The sequence below is a fragment of the Cupressus sempervirens genome, chromosome 10, assembly GCF_028749045.1.
Source record: "Cupressus sempervirens isolate cs-2001-9-10 chromosome 10, ASM2874904v1, whole genome shotgun sequence".
Classification (NCBI taxonomy): domain Eukaryota; kingdom Viridiplantae; phylum Streptophyta; class Pinopsida; order Cupressales; family Cupressaceae; genus Cupressus; species Cupressus sempervirens.
Genome location: NC_143127.1, coordinates 121,569,044 through 121,594,581, shown reverse-complemented (window position 1 = coordinate 121,594,581; position 25,538 = coordinate 121,569,044). Strand labels below are relative to the sequence as shown.

At 34.9% G+C, this 25,538-nt stretch overlaps 1 protein-coding gene across 1 annotated transcript in view; it reads left to right on the top strand.

The window, feature by feature from the left end:
- Window positions 1–25,538, top strand: part of LOC149532900 (alpha/beta-Hydrolases superfamily protein) — a 278,963-nt gene that overhangs the window by 115,244 nt on the left and 138,181 nt on the right. The window contains exon 6 of the mRNA XM_089805113.1: window positions 14,193–14,262. Coding sequence (XP_089661239.1) covers window positions 14,193–14,262 — 70 coding nt within the window. The remainder of the gene's footprint in view (window positions 1–14,192; window positions 14,263–25,538) is intronic.

The window sequence follows — 25,538 nt, the reverse complement described above, 5'->3', positions numbered from 1 at the left end:
AAATCATTAGTGAAATGTGCTTCAGCATCCTCCGACATATCTCTTTATACAAATTCAACATCTTCTACAACCCTAAATGCAGTTTCCCTCGTTTCTCTTTCAACTTCTGCAATCTTAGATGCAAAAAGTGAACCAATTATTCGATCAATTGAATACCGACTGAGATCGTTGCTCTCCCTTATTTAGCATGCCATTGGTATGAACTCCTTTGGTAGGGTTAATAAGATCTGGATCTTCTTGAAATATATGCTTCAACATTCTTTGACATCTTACATGATTCAGATTCAACATCTTCCACAACTCTAAATGCAGTCTCCCTCTTTTCTCTTTCAACTTCTGCAATCTTAGAGCAAAAAGTGAACCGATGAGTCGATCAATTAAACACGGACTCAGATCGTTGCTCTCCCTTATTGAACATGTCATTGGTATGAACTCCTTCATTAGGATTAATAAGATCTGGAGTATGACATCTCTATCTTTCGCATGTCCATCGGAATCTTTAATTCCATCAGCAATGACATTTCTATCTTTCACATGTGCATCGGGAGCTTTAATTCCATCAGCAATATCAGTAACTCCGTAAATGTAGCTTTCAACACTTTCTTCTTCTGCCTTTCTAAGGACCTTATACTTTAGTTTGAGATTCATCAGTCTTACTCGTTTTGCTTGTAAATCTTCTTCATATACCAACTTTAATTTATTCCAAATTTGTTTAGCATCCTTCAAATCTTTCGTCTTTCCAAACATTGTGTCTCATAGACTATTAAAAGGAATTGTTCTTGCTTTAACATTAGCTTCCTTTTGTCTTTCTTCTTCAGTAGTCAAAGATCTTCCAAAAAGAGGATAGAAATGAGTTTGAACCACCTGAATGTTTCCTATTGTGCTTCAATCTTGTCCTTTTAATGGAAAAAATTAATTCCATCGAATATTGAAACTTGAATGTGTAAGTTCTGTGCCATCTCAGATCTGCCTCAAGTGGATAAGCTTCTTCAAGAGGAACCTTCTTTGATACCAATTGTTGAACACACTCCAGATGCTGAGAGGGGGGTGAATGAACATAATCCAAAAACAACACTAATAAACCTATATTGTGACCACATGAAACATTGAACTAGCAATGAACAAAACTAGCAGCACATGAACAATGTATTTATATGTGGAAAATCCAAACTGGGAAAAACCAGGATGAGCATTTGCCCATCAGAATAATTCACTGATGTATATAATCTGATTACAAAAGATGACAAGAGCTCATTCCTCCGAAACTGCAACCAGAGGCTCACTACTAATACAAAAATGAATACAAATAGGAGCTCATTACTTTTGACTTTCAATACAGAGGCTCACTCCAACAGTAGTGAGATATAGGGATAAAGAGAGATTCTCCTGATAATGCAACAGATTGGCACAACATTGTTAACCTCAGCAACACGTTGTTACTGGCTTTTCTTCTCTGCCATTGTCACTGAACTCTTCTTTGCTTATTGTAGATTAACACTGGTTCATGCATTTCCTACTTGCTTCACACCTTACATTTTGGCAATGCATAAACTGTACTTTTGTATAAGATAGATCATTGGAGATTACAAAAGGGATATACAATTTAGGTTACAAGTCAGACAAGACAATAGAAAAATACAATAAGCTCCAATGCGAAAAGCATTTGGACTTAAACATAGAATGGACATAATTGAATAATAGATAACCTTTAAATGCATAGGTCACATATAACACAAACCCATCCAGATAAGAGATCGTTACATCCCAAATTTTTGCCCTAAATTTTAAATTGATCATTGTCGTTGGTTTAACGAATTATGATCATGTGAAGTGAGTTGGTTAATTATAGATGTTGCATCAATTTATTTCTTCTTGATCATGTGAAGTGAGTTAGTTAATTATAGCCGTCGTATCAATTTATTTCTTCCTAATCATGTGAAATGAGTTAGTTGAATTATATATGTTGTATCAATTGATAATGAGATATTTTCATGATCATGGGAAATGAGTTAGTTATTTAGACATTGATGAAATCTCTAACGGTCACTAGATGATCGACAATGGTTTTGAATTAACAATTAATATATCTTGAAGTAATGTCTTGGCGAGAATGTTTGTTTGAATGATTGTAGGAAGAAGACTGAAGAGAGGAGAAGCATTGCTAAATGGGATCATCAGAAGGGGATGGTCGAATAGTCCAGTCATTTGAATTGACAGGTTTGACCTAAGACTACCCTGGCAAGGATACTAGGATTTGACATGTTGCATTATAGAACCGCATGAGCTATTAAAGGAACAATATAATAAATAATATAAATTATAATTATAATTCATACCTTTGAAGAATTATTAATGAATTCATTATTTAATCATTATTATTCACGCTCAAATATGAATATATGTATATAAAAATAAGGTGACACCAATAAATTATAAGCTATAATCTAATGATGCCACTTTATCAATACATACACATGAACGTATATATGAATGAACAATAATAATAAAATAATAAAATCAAACTTTTCAACTTCTTATTCTTTCCCTCTATTTTTCCTTCTTTTAAAAATTCGATTTGTTTTGCATTCGAAAAGCCTTTTTGTAACTGTTGGTAGCCGAAGAGCCAAGTTATCCTTTTTATATTAGAGTCTCATGATCATATCGGACATCTATCTTTTTTCCTTCTCTGGTATCAGTGGCTCTCGGTCCTCTACGTTTTAGGAGAAATTGAGTATAATTTTTGACTTCATTCTCTACTCTTCCGCTATTCCATACTGCCTCCACGTCTCCATATCCGCGGGCTCTAAGAAAGGAGCAGAGTCATTCTTCCTGCTGCAAGGATTCAAGAGCAGATAGAGTGTCACATAAGATACTACTGAACTTTGTTTTAATTCCTTCCGCATTACTATGCTTGTGTGAGTCTTGATTACCATAAGAACTGAGTATTGAAACCATCGAACCATCTTTTAATTCCTTTCTCATTGCTATGCTTACTGTGAGTCTTGTTTATCATAAGAATCAAGGGCAGAAACCATCGAACCATGATTGTATTTCTTTCATATTTCCATACCAGTCGTGTATCTAGTTTTGTATATTATTCAAAATATTGATGCCACTTATTTATAGACTGAAATCGAGATGGATATGAATAGATTTCTAGTCCATTTAATCTGTCTATTATTTCACTGATGTTATTTATTCATTATAGAGTATCAACCATGTGCATAAGGGATGGATATGCAATGATAACCATGAATAACTAATTCTGATCAGAATTTACTACATTCATTTATACCATACTGAGTTGGAAATTATATCCAACACTGAGGAATTCACCGGCGATAATGCCATTATAGGTGAAGAGGTGTAAAGCAAATATAATGAATATGACTCGTGAGCACCTAGGAATCACCGGCATGGCAGCCTAAGAAGGTGAGGAGGTGTAGAGAGTTTGCACAAACAAGAATGGAATCAGAATAAATTAATAATAATAAAAAACTATAATAGCTCATGCATGTTCCAGTTATGAAATATGTTGTCAAGTCGAGTGGTGGATATTAGGCTTGTAGACCCAACTTGAAATCCTTGGCCAGAGTAGAAATTAGGCAGATGTGCCGAGCATGTGATCTTTGTTGTTTGTCCAGATGCTTCAGTTATTTTGGAGAATAACTGTTGGGACACTCAACCCACCTAATTACTCAGATGACTGGGCTTATGAACATCCCAAACCCGATCTCGAGGTAGCGAGGGCCGTTCTATTAATTTAGGATGAGTGGGGATAAGTAATGGTCTGCAGTTGGGAGGTTAAGCCTATGTTAATGTTTAGCGTCAGAAGAAGCAAAACATGAATCTTTTATGTTACCATTGTTTGCTATGCATCACAGAGATACAACCATTTGAATTATGTTACTGTTATTTGCTATGCATCACAGAGTTATAAGCATCAGAAGTATGCTACCATTTTCTGCTATGCACCACAGAGATATAAGTATACGTACATATATCCATATTAATGTATGCATACATATACGTTTGCTTACACCTCTGTCATGCATCAGGATTATTGACAGTAAAGAAAGCATATTGTCAACCAACTTATATTGGTCGAGCTTCATGTTATCAACGACTTTAATGTCTTGCTTGTATCGGGTTTCATACCTTGTGCTTTGCCTTTATCATGTGATGATTACTATCGAGCCCTTGATGTATTATCGGGCGGTGGATTATAAACTTGTTTTGGGTAGTTATTAGTAACTAACATGCCTCCGAAGAGGCATGTCCCTACGTGGCTCTTGGGCCACGCAGGGACATGACTCTTCGGAGTCATGTCCTTCACTGCCTATATATATACTTGCTCACTGCCGCAGGGAAAAGCATCAATCCAAGGCATTTGAGTACCTACAAAGGAATATCAGTATTATTTAATATAATTGTTATCACCTTCACCTCTATTGTTATACAACGATCCAGTACATTAACCATTGCTGAAGGAGGAAGACTGTCAAAGATTTTGCTGCAAGTCACAGTTAGAGATAAGTACTTATATTTTGCATAATTTAATTCAGAACTTATCTACAAGCATTATTTTGTAATTGTTTATCTATCAGAGATCCACTATATTTAACAATGAGCACCTAGGAATCACCGGCATGGCAGCCTGAGAAGGTGAGGAGGTGTAGAGAGTCTGCACAAACAAGAATGGAATCAGAATAAATTAATAATAATAAAAAACTATAATAGCTCATGCATGTTTTAGTTATGAAATATGTTGTCAAGTCGAGTGGTGGAGATCAGGCTTGTAGACCCAACTTGAAATCCTTGGCCAGGGTAGAAATTAGGCAGATGTGTCGAACATGTGATCTTTGTTGTTTGTCCAGATGCTTCAGTTATTTTGGAGAATAACTGTTGGGACACTTAACCCACCTGATTACTCAGATGGCTGGGCTTATGAACATCCCAAGCCCGATCCTGAGGTAGGGAGGGCCGTTCTATTAATTTAGGATGAGTGGGGATAAGTAATGGTCCGTAGTTGGGAGGTTAAGCCTATGTCAATGCTTGTCCTCTCACCAATGCCAAGGCTTGGACAACGAGATAAATGGATTCTTACATTATTACTGCATGTTTCTTTTACTTTTAACCCTTAGAAGAATAGATAGATATATAATTTCAAGATGGAGAAAACATTTACTTTTATGATTGAATAAGCATTTCAGCTGATATAATTAATCATTACTTTACTTTCAGTTGAATATGATATCAGTTAGAAATAGTTAAATTGTTAGCAATACATAAATATTCTTTTGTTTCTAATGAAATCAGCTGAACATGAAAGTCAGTTAGATTGGAAAAAGAGTTTCTTTCAGTTATAATCAGTTGGTAGAAATCATTGTCATGTGAAATGGAATCAGTTATAAAATTAGATTAATAGGAGATTAAAATTTGATACAAAAATTCATATGTTACAGAGATAATCACTAAATGCATAACCTGGACCTAAACCAAGAAGCATAATGCACTGCAGGAGAGTGGGATCATGAACACACTACACAAAGAGATAATCATTAAATGCATAACCTGGACCTAAACCAAGAAGCATGATGCACTGCAGGAGAGTGGGATCATGAACACACTACACATAGCTTGATGCCAGATTCACAATTATCAGACCATCTTCTCAAACATGCAGACATATTTCTCAAAGAACCACACATGCTATGGAGAGATCCACACACACTTTCAGAAGTCGTGCCATATGCCAACAGTCCATGTCAGAAGCCACCAAAATACATTTTTGGGCCAAGACAACAAGTGAACAGAACTGCAACAGGGATGACACAGTCTTGGGAACACTAGGAATGATTTTCAGAACAACAGAGACAACAGGGATGACACAGTTTTGGGAACACTAGGAATTATTTTCAGAACAACAGACGATGCCACAACCAAGACCAAAACCCGATTCCATCAACATGAGTATCGGAACACCTTCAACCATGATTTCTAGATTAGAAACCTTTCAGAAAGCACAAATGATGCACAATTAATTGTGTAAAACTGTATTTTTAAGCCCACTGAGCCACATACATCTGGCCCACATAGACTTTGGGATACAGTATAACAGTGAAGAATTTTTAATAATCCTCGTCATATGATCATAGGATTAATGTCTTCCACTGTTCTAAAGGTTTAGATCATAAACTTACTCTACCAAAAAAACTAAATTTCAAACCACAGTGTTTGAGCAACCACAAACACCTCCAGAACACAATGTTTGACATCAATGATAACAGACAACCAAACACAATCTCCAACAGTTAGGAAATAGTCTTGCATGGTCATCTCTAACTTTTATTGAAAAATGAATTGTAACATGAAATTATGGCTATGTCATCTTTACAACATTGTGAATTTAACTTGCAAACCATATAAGCATATGTTTAAAAATAGAGAAATGTGGTAGAATTCCTTGAGTTGGAGACATCAACACAAGCACAAAACACTTCAGCTGTTTCATTGCAACAATCTATTATTCTTATGTCAAACCATGAGCTTTTTAGTATCACATATTTTAGATCCAATCATGAGTTTCAGATCACAGCACACCAAGATTATTATGTTGGCACATTTTGACATCCAACCATGAACATCCAAACATAAAATATTTTGTTTGACCTCTAACCATGACAATCTGATCAGCACGTATTTTGACATCCAACCATGAACATTAATCATCTGGACATAGGTCAATGTCATTTGCAACACTTTTCCTCTCAACAAGATCATCAGTGGTTATCATCAATGACAACATACATAGTACATACTGCTCCATAATTGCAACAAGTCTCTACTTTTTTGTTTTCAACAGTCGGCTCCATACAAACAACATTCATGTCATAGGTTGACATCAAGGATATCGAATAGATGCAATACCTCCATTTTCATCAACTCATCGATTTCTTATACAATCATATCCATTGTGACAACACACTGCAACAGGATTTTGTAACCAACATTAGCACTGGTCAGAATTTCAAATTCAGCAATCTTGTAGAGTGTTGAAACTGGGAAAGTGAGGAACTATAAGGAATGTGTTAAGAGCATACATACAAAGCTGACTTAAAGAATAATTATAAGAGATTTTTTTTGGCAACTTAAAAATCTCACCACAGCAATTTATAATTGTAGGAGTGCAGTATTGAAATTGTCTTCGTCAAATAACAAATTTTTGGCCCTAATACAATAAGGATGCAAAGATCATACATATACTGATGTAGAGAAACAGTGAGATTTTTGTCTAATACCCAGTCATTGCTGTTAGAGACAAATTAAATCCTCTTGTATGGTCATGTGTTAGAGGCAACCTAATTGCTTGTGTAGTCATGCTTTTTGCACGTTGTTCTTGATAAGTGTTGATGCATTGTTTTGTGGCATTTCTTTTGCGCAGATGTGGACTGGCCTTTTATTTCACAATTGGATCGCCAAACAAATTGTGTATCTGTTTATCCTTAGTGTCTTTGGCAAAAGCTTGAGGCATTATGAGTATGAATTATGGGCACTCCTATTTGAATTCAGTGAACACCTTAGTGTCATAAATTATTCTTTCATTTATACCAATTGAATGAATATTGTTTAAGAATCCTTACAACTTCTCCGCTTGGCTGCTCATCTGTGATGGTCTTTATTTTTGATAGAATAGTGTGGTATATGCCCATGTTGGGATCATTGAGTTAGCAGTAGCACTGATGGCTCTTACTAACTTCTATTGCTTTCTGAGCAATGGTTACAAACTGCCGTGTAGTCCTTAGTTATCTATGAAGACTTCATCTTCCTTTTATCACTTATCTTATTTTTCTCTGAATTTTTTTTGCCAAACATTCATTTGCACGTAGTACACTTGATTTCAGAATGGTAGATAACATGTACATTGGATTGCACAAATAATTGAATGTATGACTTCAAATTTAAGACTTCTAGCTAAAATGATAATTTCCCCAAAATCTTAGATGATTGATTGTATTTCAACTTGTAATATACCTTAATTTGATCTCATACATAATAATACTCACAATCTTATTAAGGAATTATTTTCCTAAATACGGTTTTCATGGAAATAGTTGGTTTCAGTACATTCATTTGCAAGCACATGGTATCCATATACCACTAGGTCTGTGATTAGGTGAATGAACATACATGTTTAATTTGATGACACATACTTGATGAATCAATAATAGCTATGACACTTTAAACACGCTATATGTGTAAGTATACCATATTGAGTGCTAATAATATAATATGTTTTCATAGATATTGTTGAACAAATGGTAGGTTCGGTCAGGTATAGGAATGATGATTGATTCGATGATGTATATATGTATGTGTATATATATGTCAGTATACACTGTTTATATTGATATATATATACACATACATATGTAATTGTATTTAGTCACATCATTATTTGATATGTATTTTGGAAATCAATTGTCATTCTTATAACTGATTGAAACTCCATATGTTCCATGTATATTATCAATCTGCATTTAGAGATTATTACTTGCAGATTATTGTTATTTCATGTTCCATATTCAATCCTGATCGAGCATTATTATCAGTGATTATATTCAGATCGGGCATTTATTTGTTTGTGCAAGATTATCTCGGATCGTACTTTATAAACAATTGTATTTGTTAAGTTATAAATCCCGATTAGTGATCGGGTATCTAAATGAAATTAAAAGGCACATTCAATAGGCATTCCATGTACATGCATCCTTCCACTTTGTGGAGACATGTCCACTCATGGAACATGCCTCTTCCATGAGAATGTAATGCAGATCTGATCCCCAAAAGGAAGACATAAAAATCAATAAATGCTATGCCTCTTGGAGATCGAATACTACCAGATCAGTTTCAGACTTGTGAATTTGTATTTAGTATTTTTCAATATTGATGTTGGTGATTCAAGATTATGTCCATGCATTTAACGGCATCAAAGATGTTGTGATTCACAACTGGTGACTCATTAATCTATTCGAGCTATCGATTTCCCATGGTGAGAATATTACTTTGTAGACCTGTACATGGACACTAGCAGCGCTTAAGGCTATAAGTCCAATAAATAAATTATTAAGCCAGGCCTGTTCACAGACACCAGCAAGGCTTAAGACTACCAATGAGGTATGCCATGATCAGCAATGAATGAGCCTAATATATGCCCACAGTCTCTGAGAAATGAAGCCACAATATATGACTGATGTATTCCAGAATCCTGTTTCCATATGTATATCTCACTGGTATATGAGAGATCTGAATATCATGGTTAGTCTAATGCACTCAATGATTTTTATGCAAGGTCAATGCCTTGAAGATATCTCTAATCAACGATGATGATAGTGAGGGGCAGTGAATACTACAGGTGCATATTGAGAGACTTATCTCTAAAAGAGAATAGAGATGTCCATCTTTTGCAGGAACAAGGAGCCAGATAATTTGAGGAATTTTAACCTCTCATTTGCTTGCTCAATTGGAGGATATCACGTCTGTACATGCTGACTAGTGGGATGCAAAACACATGGTTGACGTGAGACTATCTATGGAAGGATTAAGAAATTGGATAATATTGAGTTACCATTCATAGTAATTTGCATTCTAGCAGTTTAGAACCATGAGTTAGGGAATGGCTATAGGGCCATATCATTGACCACAAATGAAGTAGTGACACGACTCTAAGACGGAATTCATTATAATGGAAGATCTGCAAACTAGGATTGAAGATATTCGCATTCAAGCTGATCAAAAGCAACAATAGTAAATAGAAGGAGAACTTTGTAAGCCCATACATTGTTGTAATCTTTGCAAGCTTGGTATCTTTGTTTTGTGATGAGAAAAAATAACTTACAAATATATCCATAGCCATATATATTTGCTCCTATGGCTTAATATTTCTACTGAACACCGTGGCTATAAAGGAGACATCTATGCAGATAGAATGGACATTATACAGGTATTTTTATTATTGACTACAAGTTCTAAGTATCTGCACACGAAATGGATTTAACAGAAAAGGCATTGGAGAAATATATACGTTTCCCAGTTTCAGTTGTAACCAGCAAGGTGTCATAAGAAGTTGGTGAGCAGTTGTAACTGCACGCCATCTCCTTACAGTTGTCAACTGCTTTGTCATTCAATGAAATATAGAGAAGTCTATAAAGAATGTAGAGGCTCTATGTTAAAGGTTACATATATGAGAATTGAATTGTAGCCAAAATAGTATACTAAATACTTTGATTATTCACGGAAAACAATTCAAGCATCAGAATGTGACTGCTGGAAAATAAATCTTGGAACCGATCAAAGTTCTTTGTGGCCTCTATGAGAGATATGTGTGGACTCTTAATATTACTGCAGCCAATAATATGCATAAATTTTTGAATGGAAATATTTTCCACTATTAAAGGTCATCCGTGTTTTCCAGAAATGGCACAGGTTCTGCCTTTCTTGCTGGGCAGTGTTAACAGTGGGATTATTGTGCGCAGGCTTGCCGTTGCTCCATTTCCAAAAGACATTTCAGTGAACACCTGGCAACTACTCTAGAAGAGTTATGACTGCATGTCGGTCATTGACACATATACTTGGTGGAGATTATTGATAAGCTATTCGCAGCTGAAGCACTACAATTTATTATTTCCAAGTTATGTAACTTCTATTAGTAATTGGCAGTGATTATCAATTATACTAGTATCGAACTGTCCTTGCTTGAGTTACTTGGAGAGGGGAGATAATTTGTACATTTGAAATATAGATATGACATTGGTTTGAAAGCTAATACCTTGCTGGGCCATGGAGGTAGTCTAAGTGATTGTGATGAGAGTGACTTGGGCCACTATATACACATCACAATGAAGACACAGGGTAGAATAGATGCACATCACTGATTTGCAGTACACGCCAAAAGAACTTGACTTCTGTGTAAAAGGGGAAATTGTATATTTGTTCTTAGCGACTGTTTTCCCTATATCGATTCTGAAAAGTGCATTTTTGATGGCATTGTTAAGCTGGTTTTAACAGTTTATACAGAAGGATATCCCTGTGTACCAACTAGGGTACTTAGTTGATGCTGTGCGTATGATTGGTTGTGCAGCCCTTGAAATATCTGCGGTGTTCTTTATTAAGTGGTTGCACAAAGATGGAATATATGTCTGAACATTTGTGGCGACAAATATAACTGAAGTCGTTCATATAAGTTAGTTGTGTATATACAGTGCATATATAGTTTGTTGTAACATGTGCATATTCTGAAGGCGTATGGTGGGTAACATGAGCATGATGTTGGAATGGACCTAATGCTATCGTGAAAACAAACCTAGAACCAGTAGGGGTTCTCCCTCTCTATAGATACTCTAAATTCCAAATTGGCAGCCCAATCTGTGATGAGGTTGAAGTGTTGCATTTCCTAGTTTTTGGCATGGATTCATCTTTTGGATGTGACAGTATGATAATTGTCTTCAAAATTGAAGAGAGAAGGGCCTGCACATGTTGTTCTTAAGAACTGAGTTGAGACATCTCTCAAAGAGAAAGAGTCTGCACATGTTGTTCTTAAGAATTGAATTGAAAATGGACATTAGATTCATCTTATGCTTTAAGTGTTGCATTTCCTATTTTCTGGCATGGATTCATCTTTTGGACGTGGCTGTATGATAATTGTCTTCAAAATTGAAGAAAGAAGGGCCTGCACATGTTGTTCTTAAGAATTGAGTTGAGACATCTTTTAAAGAGAAAGAGTCTATTTTATATACAGATTATGATCAGTTTGTTCAAAGAGGAAGTAAATCATAACAAGATGGTTTTGTTAGTATTTTAGTTGGGGTACATCATCACTGAAGAAACAAATGACAAATATTCTCACCAAGCCTCTCGCTAGAGAAAAGGTTGTGTACAAGTACATTAACTCATGCTATAACGTTGAGATGAAAAATCGTGTATGCTTCTATGACTAACATTTTAGGATAAACCAAGAAGCATAAGAAATTGCACTCAAGGGAAAGAAAGCTTGGTACTTTAAGTTATGAAACTGAATTGAAAATGGAAATTAGATTCAAATTGAGTTAGATGATCTACCAGAGGAAACCTTGGATGAGTAGGTTAGAAGGTCGATATCACATTAAAAAAAGAGAGTCTAAGGAAACCTTGGACAAAAAGGTAAAGAGGTTGATGCATGTTCTTGGAGCTTTAGATAGAAGTCACACTATCATAAATGTTGGTGTCACCAAGCGTAGGGATAAATCCTTAGTTTATTACATTCACTCATGTTACTATGATATCAGAAAAATACATTTGTGTACAAGAAACCACTCCTACGAATAATGTTGTGATTAGAACAGAGAGAGTTGCTAAGCGATTTGCCAAGTGGATCTTTGATGACTTTGATCATAGTGATTCAGAGGGAGTAGACCATGGAGATGGTTTCTAGACAAGGTACGTTATCACTAAAGAACAAATGGCCTATATTCTCACTAAGTCTCCTACCAAAGTAAAGTTTGTGCATTTTGAGATGAGCTTGGAGTTGTGAAGAATGAAGCCCTTGCTAAGAGGGAGTCTTAACATCAATGATTTCTTCAAATGCTGTTTTGGATTCTTATCTGTGAGAGAGAAGCTTGAAATGAAATTCTTGTTCCACCCTTTGGGAGTACTTATGATGGATCCACCCTTTGATATGGTTCGTCATGGATGTCATGTGTGTGACGCTGTGACAACACCACAGGAGAGAATCTATAGTAACTCTATGTAAACTCTTTTGTCACGTGTGTGACTCCATGACTTTATGCCCCCTTTGTGTACATTATTGATTGGTGAGAACCTTTCATGTAATGAACACTTGTATTTGACATTGTAAGGTGACAACTTTACAATGATTAGTCTCACTATCATGATGGATATCATGTGACTTGATATCCGTGGGCATGTCATGATAGTTACCATCTCTTGGGCATTTTGATAGATATCATGAGACTTGATGTCTGTTGAAGATCATTATGATCCTTATGAGATAATCGTGGTGGATAGAGTATCCGTGGATAGACCATGATTGATTATGGTAGACATCATGAGACTTGATGTCAGTGTACATACCATAGTTTGGATATTTTATGAAGATTATTGCTTGGATATTTTATTAAGTATATTATCAATCTGCATTTAGAGATTATTACATCAGATTTCTGTTATTTCACGTTCCATATTCAATCCCAATAGACCATTATAATCAGTGATTATATTCAGATCGGACATTTATTTGTTTGTGCAAGGTTGCCTCAGATTGTACTTGATAGACAATTGTATTTGTTAAGTTATAGATCTCGATTAGTGATTGGGTGTGTAACTGAAATGAAAAGGCACATTCAATAGGCATTCTATGAACGGACATGCCTCTACTTTGTGGAGACATGTCCGCTCATGGAATATGCCTCTTCCATGAGTATATAATGCAGATCCGATCCCGAAAAGGAAGACATAAAAATCAATTAATGCTCTGCCTCTTGGAGATTGAATACCACCAGATCAGATTCAGACTTGTGAATTTATATCTAGAATTTTTCAATTTTGATTTAGTATCACCTTCATGCTTGTCAATATCAAGATTATCAATATTCTGATTACAACTTGCAAAAAAATAAAGTACAGTGATTAGTAAGAATCATATTCTGAATGTTTGAAAAGATATACATGGTACAAATCTGTAAGAAATCTCATCATTTTCAATAGATACTCACACAATAGTTATAACTCTTTCCTACTTGTGTTTGCATTTGAATCATGGACTAATGGGTAGATATTAAACATTTGTAATATTGATGTTTGTCCATGAATAGTAGAGGATTTGTTTCTTCTGAATTGTTGTAGGGCGTTAGACATCAAGTTTGTTTAATATGACGTGTTATTCAAATCCCTAATTGGGTTTTTCATACATAGAATAAAAATTGATGGATTTCAATTTTTGTATCTTGAGACTTCATTTAACAAGCATTCAGGACTCTCCATAAAAAATTATTTGGCTTGATCATTGTAATAAGACAAAGTATGGATAAATAACTTAGTAGATAATGTAATATAATATTAAGGGGAAAGGAGCTGTCTTTTCTATTGTCTTTTTTGGTTAAAATTTTATCCTCTATTTGAACTCAATCTTTTTACAGGCATACTCATTTCGGAAAGTGCTTCCTATACTTTCTCAAGATTATCATGTTATTGCTTTCGATTGGCTTGGTATGGTAATTTTTTCACTATGGGCTATAGTACAGTACTTTTTGCTTTGTTATGGTACATTTATGCAAGCATGTTTGTTGTAACTATATTTATGATGAATCTTTCTAACCTACTTTTTGTCATCTACGGACATCAAAATTATGTTATTCTTTCTTTTTGAAAGTAATATATATATCTTTTTGTCATTCCATTTTTATTGGCTAAAATATGAAATCTTGTCTATGGTAATTCTACTTTGTGTAATGTCCATTTTGAGTTATTCCTTATTTTTTCTATGCAGATTATAAATAATTGCTTAATTCTCAAAATCAATCATATTATGAATTATTTGGAAACACTTGCAAATCTGTTGAATTAGAGTTATTTGTCACTATTTCAACAGTGGCAAGATCAAGGCATTTTATCCTTAACTTGCCAAGAGCACGAAAGTGTGTTCATCCTTCTAACTCTTAGTCTACCTCGGAAGGTTCTCTTCCTCCTTGACCAAAATTTGGGTTTTCATCCAAACTATATAAGAGCAATAATGGCTTTTGTTCTAATCCTCTCTTGAACTTCGAAGGGATTTTATCCTTCCTATTTGTGAGTGTCTTTAAATTCAAACTGAATGATTGATGCATTTTCTAGATTATTGCTGATTTCTTTGGCTGATTGATATTCCTTGATGGGTTGATTTTTTCCCAATCTTTCACAAACCTTAATGTTCTTTTGTAGTTCTGGAGATGTCCAATTCTTTAAAAGGAAAACATTTTATGTTGTTTAATTTTTTAAGTATCTGTTTCAAAGACTTTGTGAATACACTTACAGTCTGTGATATGACACTTCTTCTTAGCCAATTGTTTTGGTGAAATCCTATTTGTGATATGCTTTATAGACAAACTGCTATGTTTTCTACCTGCTACATGCAATACACCATTTTGTACTCTGGATGCCTTTTTGGGAACCACGATTACAATTTTTTGGAACTTGCTATTGTAATACGATCATATAAGCCCAAAAAATTCATTAAAAACAATTAAAAAATATTTATTTTTTACTTTATGGCTCAGCTGGATGTGACAGTCCTGGCCGTGGGACTCGCTGAGTCAGGGAAGTCCATGGATTCTGCAAGGCATGGCAGTACTCACCAGAGTCGAAGTTCAGAGGCCAAAAAACTCTTTCGCAGTCCTCTAACAGTGGTCATGATTCTCTTTTTCTGAATACATGTCTGCAACTTACCTTATTCTGGGTGAATTTGACCTTCAAATTGAGTGAATGACTAAATTATGGGAAATTTTCCAAAATCGCCCCTGTTATTGTTGCTTTAGATTTATGCCTGAAGAAAAATGTGTTTCAGACCTCCAATGGCCTTGGAATAGACTTGAAATTATCTCCAAAAAGATCTGTAATGGAGTTGGGAATGTTATAAACACTCAAAATTTTCCATAATTTTCAAAGGAAAATCACACCTTATGGAGTATTTTCAGATTTTGGTCTAAAAACAAACTCTTTCAGCCTGTTCAATGCTTCTAATCAGTCCCCAAAAACAGTTCTTTACCTTGCAACTGATCAACAATCAATTCTGGAGTTGTTCAGGGTTCTAACAATTTTGAATGAATTTCTAAAAAAATTACCCCATATGGAGTTTTTCAGATTTTGATCTACAATTCTGTGCTTTCAATCCCTTGTTGGCTTCAAATAACTCAGAAAAATTGTCCCTTAACTACCTGCAACAATTCATGGATGAAATTCCTTGCAAACAATTTTTATGAATTTTGAAATAATAATAGCACCCATATGGGGGTTTTCGTAATTTTGGTCTGAAAATACCTTGTTTCCAGCCCTTTAATGGCCTCCACAATCTCAACAATGTCTCCTTCAGCCTTCCTCCAATTGCAAGTACCTTTTGAACTTTCTATTTTTGGCCTTCTATGCTTGGTTAATTTCCAACTTGACCCTCTTGCTTCAGATTTTCAGCCACTTAGCCTTTGTCTTTATAAATCCTTATGATTTCTTCTCTTAGTTGATGGCCTTTTAAAGGGGTTTAGCTTGCTGATTTACTGTTCTCAAGCAATGTGGGATAAAAGTTTAATACCCTACTAGAAGTTTCTCACTTTATTTTTTTCTTATTAATTGATTTATTTTAAAAAGGGCACAATAGGAAAAACAACCCAAGTAAGGACTCCCAAAACATTTCCCTAAGTCCACACTTCTCTCTCCAAACACATCATCTGTGGGTCCAAAGACAACATCCACACTCTATTTCAATCCATGAAACGTGGGAAAATCGACTAGGGTATGGATAAACTCATTTCTATACTCGGAAAAATTTCAATTTCGTTTGCCTTCAGAAATTCGATCCTAGTATGGACTTTCTAGACATTTATAAAATTGTCAACTTGCTAGCTCTTAGAGGGAGCTTGGATAGTTCACATACATGGAAAAAAATATCCACTTCATTACTGACCTCGAGGGAAAATCAAGCCATGCTTGGACACTTCCAACACCTAGAAATATTTTCATCCTCCATTATTGCTTTCAAGGGAAAAATGACCCTATTGAGAATTGATTCCATACTTCGAATTTTTTTTACTCTCCAAAATTACACTTGGAGGGGAAATCAACTCTAGTCTGGACAACTTCTAGACTTAATATTTTGATTATCTATTGACTCCTTCCAACAGGATAAATGACCCTAGTCTGGACAATTCTAACGCCACCCTTTGAAATTTGGCTAAGTATAAAGTCATGGGGAAATTTACCTCGCATTTTGAACAACTGCCATATTCCTAGCTCACCCTTGGGGAAAAAATGACGTGTTTGCATTTTTCCAACATTTCAAAAAAAATTATTCTCCAAACTCAGTCTTAAAGAAAAATCAGCCATAGTCTAGACAACTTTGACCCTTAGAATTTTTTTGAAGTTCCAAGCTCAATACAAGGGACAAAACAACTCATGCAGGGACAATTTCGACACTTCAATCTTTTTCAAGAAAATATCATCTAATGTGGTTGAAATTTATAGGCATGCCTAGGTTTTGACATTGAAATTTTGGAAATTTCAGAAGTCCAATTAAAGTAGGGAATGTCATGATATGCTTGGATTCCATCAAAATAAGAAGGCAACTCATTATGTTTGGATTCCGATCAAATAAATGGGAAAAGTCATTATAAGTTTAGAGTTTGTGTCTTTTTCTAAAGAAAACTTGATTTTGTTTAACATTTTGTCAATTTTAAATGTAGATATCAGTGTCTATAAGGATTTTAAGACCCTTATGCATAAAATATGCCTTCATATGGAATTATGGACTAATTGACTAGCCAAACTTTAAATACACCTAGGATTTTACATTCAACCCACTATAACTTGATTCAAAGGGATGTCAATTTCAATGTTCCCACTTTAAGGTCACAACTGCCATTTGATTTCTTTGTCACCCATTAGTCTTTTAAAATTCAGAATTGCTAAACCCAATGCTAAAAACTTAACTAGCCTATTGACTACAAGGAAAAGAGGGGGTCCCCGTTTGCAATGGGGTAATGGTGTGAAAAGCTCACAACATATCCACAACTTACAATACTATGATTTTAGACAATGTTCTATGAGATTACTCTCTCCTCTCAGTAATAAAGGAGGCAATAAGCTTGCAATCAAAAAATGATGGATTCAAGAGGACACGTTTCTATTTTAGCATTGCAAGTTTCATTTAAGATCTCATGTTCATAAAAGGTGTTTTTAGCAGTCGGGATTTAAAATTCTGACTACAAATTATGATCTTTTATATAAACTTCCCTCTCTTCACAAAAATGATGACTTAGTGTTGGTTAACAATTTGTTCTCCTATTTGATTTATAATCAAACTTTTTTAATGCCCAAGGCTTTGGAGGAACAAAAGAATGTCACCAACAAATGGGTCAGTATACGTGTTCCATCACTGCCCTTTGAATTATAAGGTACAACTCCCTTAATGCTTGCAATTATATGCAATGAATATGTCTCTATTAGATCAGAAGTTTTGACAGAATAAGCTCTTAACCTGAAAAGGCTAACCAAATTGCTTGTCAACACAAACAATTTAGGCAAAATGGATTTGGACAACCTATCACACCCAATGGAATGACTATAGTAGGTTATGTTGAGAATTTCTGACTCTTACTTCTATTCTAAATGCAGATTAATTATCTAAATGCAAAAGAGGAAAGGAAAGAGAAGTGCACATGAGGGTAAATGGAATTGCTTTAACTATCAGACTTGAATGAAATGGAATCCAACAAGTTACAAATAGATTCATCCACATTTATCCTTCAATTTGCAATGAAATTACTTCTAACATTCCATGAGAAAAACAAGAGAAGAAGCATAACCATATGTGAGAAAAGTAAATGGAATTACTTATATTGTAAATACCATGATGAAATGGAATCCATGAGGTAATCACAACATCACATGTAATTATCCTATAACTCTCAATGCATAACTAATCTATGAATTGAATGGGCAACAAAACATGAAGAGCAAATTAGGTAAATGGAATTACAAAGCTAATTCACCATCAAGTTTTCTGACCTTTGTATTATCAAAAGAAGTTACATTTATAGTTTTCTGTTATTCCTCTGCTTGGCAGAGCAATAGTCACATAATAAAACGAAGGATAGGAATAAAATATAAAAATATCTAATTTGCAGCATGATACAAACAAGTGGCATCCTCCCATCGATGATCCTGACTTCATGGCACTTCTAAAACACATAGTGACTGTTTATCTTCATACTGCTCCAAGAACCCTGCGAACATTTACATTTTCTTCATATTCTGCTGTTGCCGCCATATTCGTATAATTTAAATTCCAAAGATCGCTGCAAGTTTGAATTCTAACCATCGATCTCAAATTAACGATCATGATTAAAACATAACAATCCTCTTTATCTTTCCTCGTGGCCTCTTGTTATTCACACGTCTTCTTCCGATGCGACAATGCGATCACTTGATTTTCGTTGTTTCGCTGAGTTAAGTTAAGGTTACATTTAATTCCTTGCGACCATGCGATCCATGACTGTTCGCTAATCACTTGTGACCATGCGGCGAGCGTTGATCTTTTAAATATGATGACTAGGAATGGAAAAACTTAACTCTTTGTTCTGTTCTACAATGTGGAGTCCACTTGCTCCACGTGTCATGTTGTACTTCTCTACGTGTCATTGCAACTTAGATTTCCATTGGTTAGCTTTGATTTGCGATCATGCGCCTAGCAATTATTTTTGGCATTTTGCGGCTTCGCAACTATTATCCTTAAACTGTTAGCCAATCTTGCGATCAAGCGATTCCTTGCTTTCGCACCTTCAGAGCTATTCATATTGATCTGGCACTTAATGTTGCAAATATGCGATGGTTGTTTTGATGTTTGACTGTTAACATGTTCACCAGGTCATAACTTATCATATCTCCGTTCTATTAACCACAACGAAATAGCAACCACAGCGACCTAACCATAATTGCGCCTTCGCAACATTAACTTTGGGTTCTCCTTAACTGCCAACGACCACGCGATAACTGTTTGAAGTTGATTGTTTACTTTCATCGCAGTTTTGTAGCTTAAATCCTTAACTCCTTTCGTAACCCTGCGAAGCTACGAATGCTTTATTTCGCCCTTTCGCAAAACTAACCTTAGGTTATGACTAACCACTTGCGACATTGCGAACACTGTCGATCTACTCCTGATCTAACGGTCGGGAATCCACTTATAAAAATGATTGATTTGTCAATTGACCAATGATGTGCATTCTTTCTGTTGATTGACTTTTCCACTCATCCACGTAGCTGCTTTATATGAATCAATTTCTCTACATTCTGAGCCCGATCATTGCGATATCTTCCATGAAAATTGTAACACAACACGAATCTTCACCTCCAACATGATTAAGAATAGGGAATGATGGATCAGTAAAGTATCTAGACCTTCTCATCAGGGAAATGCATGAACAAACCCTCCAAAACTTAATCAGCTAGCCTTTTGACGAGTGCATTGCTCGCATGATTTCCCGCATTAGGTTAGCTCAAGGGGATGATGAGAAGAGAGATCATCCTATGGGAATTCTAAACTCAGACTCAAGACATTGACATATTTGACTTGACTCAAACCTAGAGCAAAAAGGAATAGGATTGAAAACTGGGCAACATTTAGTAACCCTTAATCGGGCTTTTATCCAATTGTAATAGGACAAAAATGGTCCTCACACTAAGATGACGACAAAGAGATGAACCATGTTTTTATAACAAAAGGAACTTTGTGCTTTTAAGTTGGTAAAGGTTTTGCAATTTGGCTTTAAAAGCCCAACTCCATCTTTCTTATTTTTGAAATTGTCACACTTGCAAACAATGATGAAAAAGATAATGTCTAGCTTTAAAATTGATGATATAAGACAAAAAACAATGCAAAGAAACAATGGATTGTGAAGAAAGTCAAATGTTTTTAAAAGGCATTGCAAGGTATTGTTAGCTTGTTTTTAAATGAAATAAAATACATGTAGTTGGGCTTTAAAAATTTGATTACATGGTCTAGGTGTCTTAAATATTCTTTTAAAAATAATGTCTCTTGCCCATGTGTTGGATTTCCAATACTACTTATTAAGCACAAGAAAACCATAAGATCTATTGCCTTCTAAACCATAGATGATAAACTTTAATAATCACCCCCAAACACAACATTTGCTTAGTAAAGCAGATTGTATCTATTCTTTTTCGTGTATCCAAGAGAGGAGGATAAATCTTCCTTTATACCAAACAAATGGGATCCAAGAAGGGATGCCACCCTTCCGAAGTTTGGACCCTCATTACTTAAATATTAATATAACAATGTTGGGCCCTGTTGATGTGTGTTCTATTCCACTACAACATGCAGAATCAAATACTTAATGTTCTGAGGAAAAAGACCAAGCACTCAATCCTCTCTTGATATAAGGTCATCTCTCATGGTAAGCTCATGAAATGACTTCAAGGTTCCTTCTGAATTGTGGACTTAACTCAGTTTTCTGATGTGATATGCCAGTTATCACAAAGGGACTCACACTATTCATTAAAGGGATATCAACTCTTGCACTGCTAACGATTTTGATTCACAATGTGCAGTGAAAATGTAGTATGATTTTCCAACTTTTTCACTTCAACCCAAACTTAAATTTATAACTTCTATTTCTACTTCTACTTCTAACTATGAATGAAAGATATCATGCATGCACTTGGATTCTACTAGATGTAATCTCGCCAACGACTCCTCCCACCTAGTGCGAACTTCTAAGGAACACTTGAATGATTTTCAGATCAATATGTCCTCCTTAATTTCATCAAATGAATGCAAAATAAAGGTTCAACATCAATTGAAGTTAAGTGCTTTCAATTGATGACTTACTAGTCAAGGCACTCCTATCATCAGCAAGAGGCTAGTGGCCCAGATTTGTTTGAGTCAAGCAAATAAACTTCCACAACAACTTCCATTCAACTGAACTCCTCCAACATGAAAAGAAATCTAGTCCGAGTGAAAGATTGAGGAAACAATGCAATACTACCAAGCAATATTAAGTAATCCACCATGAGGAACCAACAATGAATTAAAAATTACTTTGACAAGCATTAAAGCAAAAACTTCATCAGGTCTCTCCCTTAGCTAATCTATTCTACAATCCTAAACTAATAGCTCTCTCCTACTCTAATCTCTTAAGTTCATGAATTACAAATGAGAAGGCTTTGGCCTTTTATAGTACCATTACAACAAATGGCCAAAGATCGATTCAAGATCTGTTAAGAATGTAACATGATAATCTCGAGGTCTATGAGTGCAGGTCTACAAATGGCTCTATATACTCTCAATATTTCCTTTATAAGGCAGCGACTTTTCCAGATTTGTTTGCATTAATACTAACCTAACACTATATGTTAGTTAGTGTTTAATATTAAACTAAGTCTTAATAGTCACCGATTTTGAGAAAGGTTATGATAGCCGACCAAGTATAGGGACATGCCCTTTGAGGTTGAAGTCTCTTGGCTTAGATATTTAGATGGATGCTGATACAGTTTTGAAGGACACACAAACAAAATTAAGTCTGCTCCTTCAAGTATCTTCATCCAGAGAATTGTAAATCAGAATTACTCTACTTCAATCAAGATCGATTTTAGAGTACTGGATCTGCATAAAACAAAGGTGTTAACTTCCTCAACATTTTAGAACATTTAGAATATTAAGATATCATTCTCAGCAATTCAAGACTGAATCAAAAGTCTGATCCAAAGTTCAAAGAATTAGCAGAATCTTTACATGGTATCAAAGCCAAGTTATTAAATCCAAGGCTCTACAAATTCAGTCATCGGATTTTATATACACTTAGTAATTTTCTCCTATCTTCAATGGCATATACAATCAGACCCGATGAGAGGTTTGATGGGAAAGAACACTTTGAAGCCTGGAAATTCAGAATCTTAATGATTCTTGAAGAGAACAATGTAAAACAGTTCGTTGATGGAGCATCCAAACAACCCCTAGTTGAACCTCACAAATCCATATGGAGCAATGGAAATAGAAAAGCTATTTGCATCATCTTGGATGAAGTTAAAAATGATATTGTACCTATGCTTACAAAACATCAAACTGCCTTTGATATGATGAATGCATTATGAAATGCATCTGAAGTAAACAATGCAACCAGGCTTCTTGCACTAAAAAGACAACAGAATCACATTCAGATAGAGAAAGGAGAATCGATAAACTCTTATTTCCTAAGAGTTGCTGGCATTAGAGATGAACTATCAAGCATAGGAACCATCATCAATGGCACCGAATTAACGCTTATGGCTATAGATGGATTACTAGATTCATGGGAAACATTCGCACAAGGAATTAGTGCCAAAGATCAGCTTCCGGACTTTAACAGATTCAAGAATGATTTTCTTCAAGAGGAATCCAGAAAACTAAAGAAAGGAGGGAAACCAAAACTAGAATATGGAGAACTTCACGTTCTTAATGCAAACTCCTATAAGGGCAAGAAGAAGCATTTCAAGAAGAAAAAGGGAAATCAAAAGAATGAAAAGCTCAAGAAAGATCTATCTAAAATAAAGTGTTTCAAATGTGAAAAATTTGGACACTATAGATCTAATTGTCCTAAAAATTCCAAACAACAAGCAAATTGTACAAATGTAATTAGAGAAGAAGATACTTATGATCTTGAGAAACGTGTTTTGTATTCCTCTCTATCAAATGAAATTTCAAATAAAGCATGGGTAATTGATAGTGGATCTTCTCGACATATAACAAGATACAAAGAAACTCTAGATTCGTTATCAGAGAAAGTTAACGGTGAAGTTACCATTGGTGATAATTCTGCACACTTCATTGAAGGAATTGGAAGTTGTACTTTGAAACTAAAATTAGGAAATACTCTTCTTCTTAAGGGTGTACTTCATGTACCAGGGATTAAAAGAAACCTAATCTCAATTACAACACTTGAAGATGATGGACACAATGTTGCATTTGTGGATGACAAAGTATTAACTTGGGCTAAGAACTCTTCCATCAAATAAGCAAAGTTAATTGGTCAAAGAAAGGGATATTTGTATGAATTGAATACAAAATCTAGTCGATCCATTCAAGTCCTAGTTCACGAAGCTGAAGATTCAAACGAAATATGGCACAAAAGATTAGGGCATCTAAATTATAAAACTTTATCAACTATGAAAAGATGGTTATTGGATTATTTCCTCTCTATCAAATGAAATTTCAAATAAAGCATGGGTAATTGATAGTGGATCTTCTAGACATATAACGGGATACAAAGAAGCTCTAGATTCGTTATCAGAGAAAGTTAACGGTGAAGTTACCATTGGTGATAACTTTGCACACTCCGTTGAAGGAATTGGAAGTTGTACTTTGAAACTAAAATCAAGAAATACTCTTCTTCTTAAGGGTATACTCTATGTACCAGGGATTAAAAGAAACCTAATATTAATTACGACACTGGAAGATGATGGACACAATGTTGCATTCGTGGATGGAAAAGTATTATCTTGGGCTAAGAATTCTTCCATCAAGAAAGCAAAGTTAATTGGTCAAAGAAAGGGATATTTGTATGAATTGAATACAAAATCTATTCGATCCATTCAAGCCCTAGTTTACGAAGCTGAAGATTCAAACGAAATATGGCACAGAAGATTAGGGCATCTAAATTTTAAAACTTTATCAACTATGAAAAGATGGTTACTGGATTACTCAAGTTAAATAAAGACCACCCTAGTATTTGCAAAGGGTGTGCTCTGGGTAGAAGCACCAGAAGTCCCTTTCATGATAGTACCAGGAAAACAAATAGTGTACTAGAATTAATTCATTCAGATTTATGTGGACCTATGTCCGTTCCTTCTCTTGGAGGATTTTGGTATTATATCTTGTTAATAGATGACTTCTCTAGGAAAACATGGATTTATTTTTTAAAATGCAAGGAATCAGAAGAGATTTAAAGAATTCAAAGCATTAACTAAAAAATTTTCAAGTCATAAAATTAAAACCCTTAGAACAGATAACAGAGGAGAATATGCCTCAGATTTGTTTAAGAGGTTTTGTAAAGAATCAGGGATTAAGAGGGAGTACATTGTTCCTTATAACCTAGAACAAAATGGGGTAGCAGAAAGAAAGAATAGGACAATTATAGAAGTTGCTAGGGCTATGATTTTTGACCAAAATCTAGAATACTATCTTTGGGCAGAAGCCTCCTGTACTGCTGTATATATTCAAAACAGAAGCCCTCACTCCTATCTTAAAGATAAAACCCCTAAAGAATTATTTACTAAAGTAAAACCCAATATAAGTCATCTTAGAATTTTTGGATGTCTTGTATATATTCATGTTCCAAAAGAAAAGAGAACCAAGTTAGAACCCTCTGAGAGGAAAGGTATCTTTGTAGGGTATAGTGAAACTTCTAAAGCATATAGAATTTTCATGCTTGGACGGAAAACTATTAAACTTAGCAGAGATGTAATCTTTGAAGAAGATCTTGCATTCAAAAGAGCCATAAGTTTTGATGAAGAAATAGTGAATCTGGATCCTAGAGGGAGAACTTAGAAGAGATTGAAGATGAAATTCAAAATATGAACCTTGAAGAAAATTCAAATAAAAGACCATTTTGGGCCATAAAAACAGTTGAAGCAGCTCAAGACTTTGTTGCACCTTCACGAATAGTCAGAGAAAGTAAAAGACCTAAAAGATTCTCTGGTTATACAACAAATATGAGTGATTTATCCAAAACAGAGACAACCAATCCTTC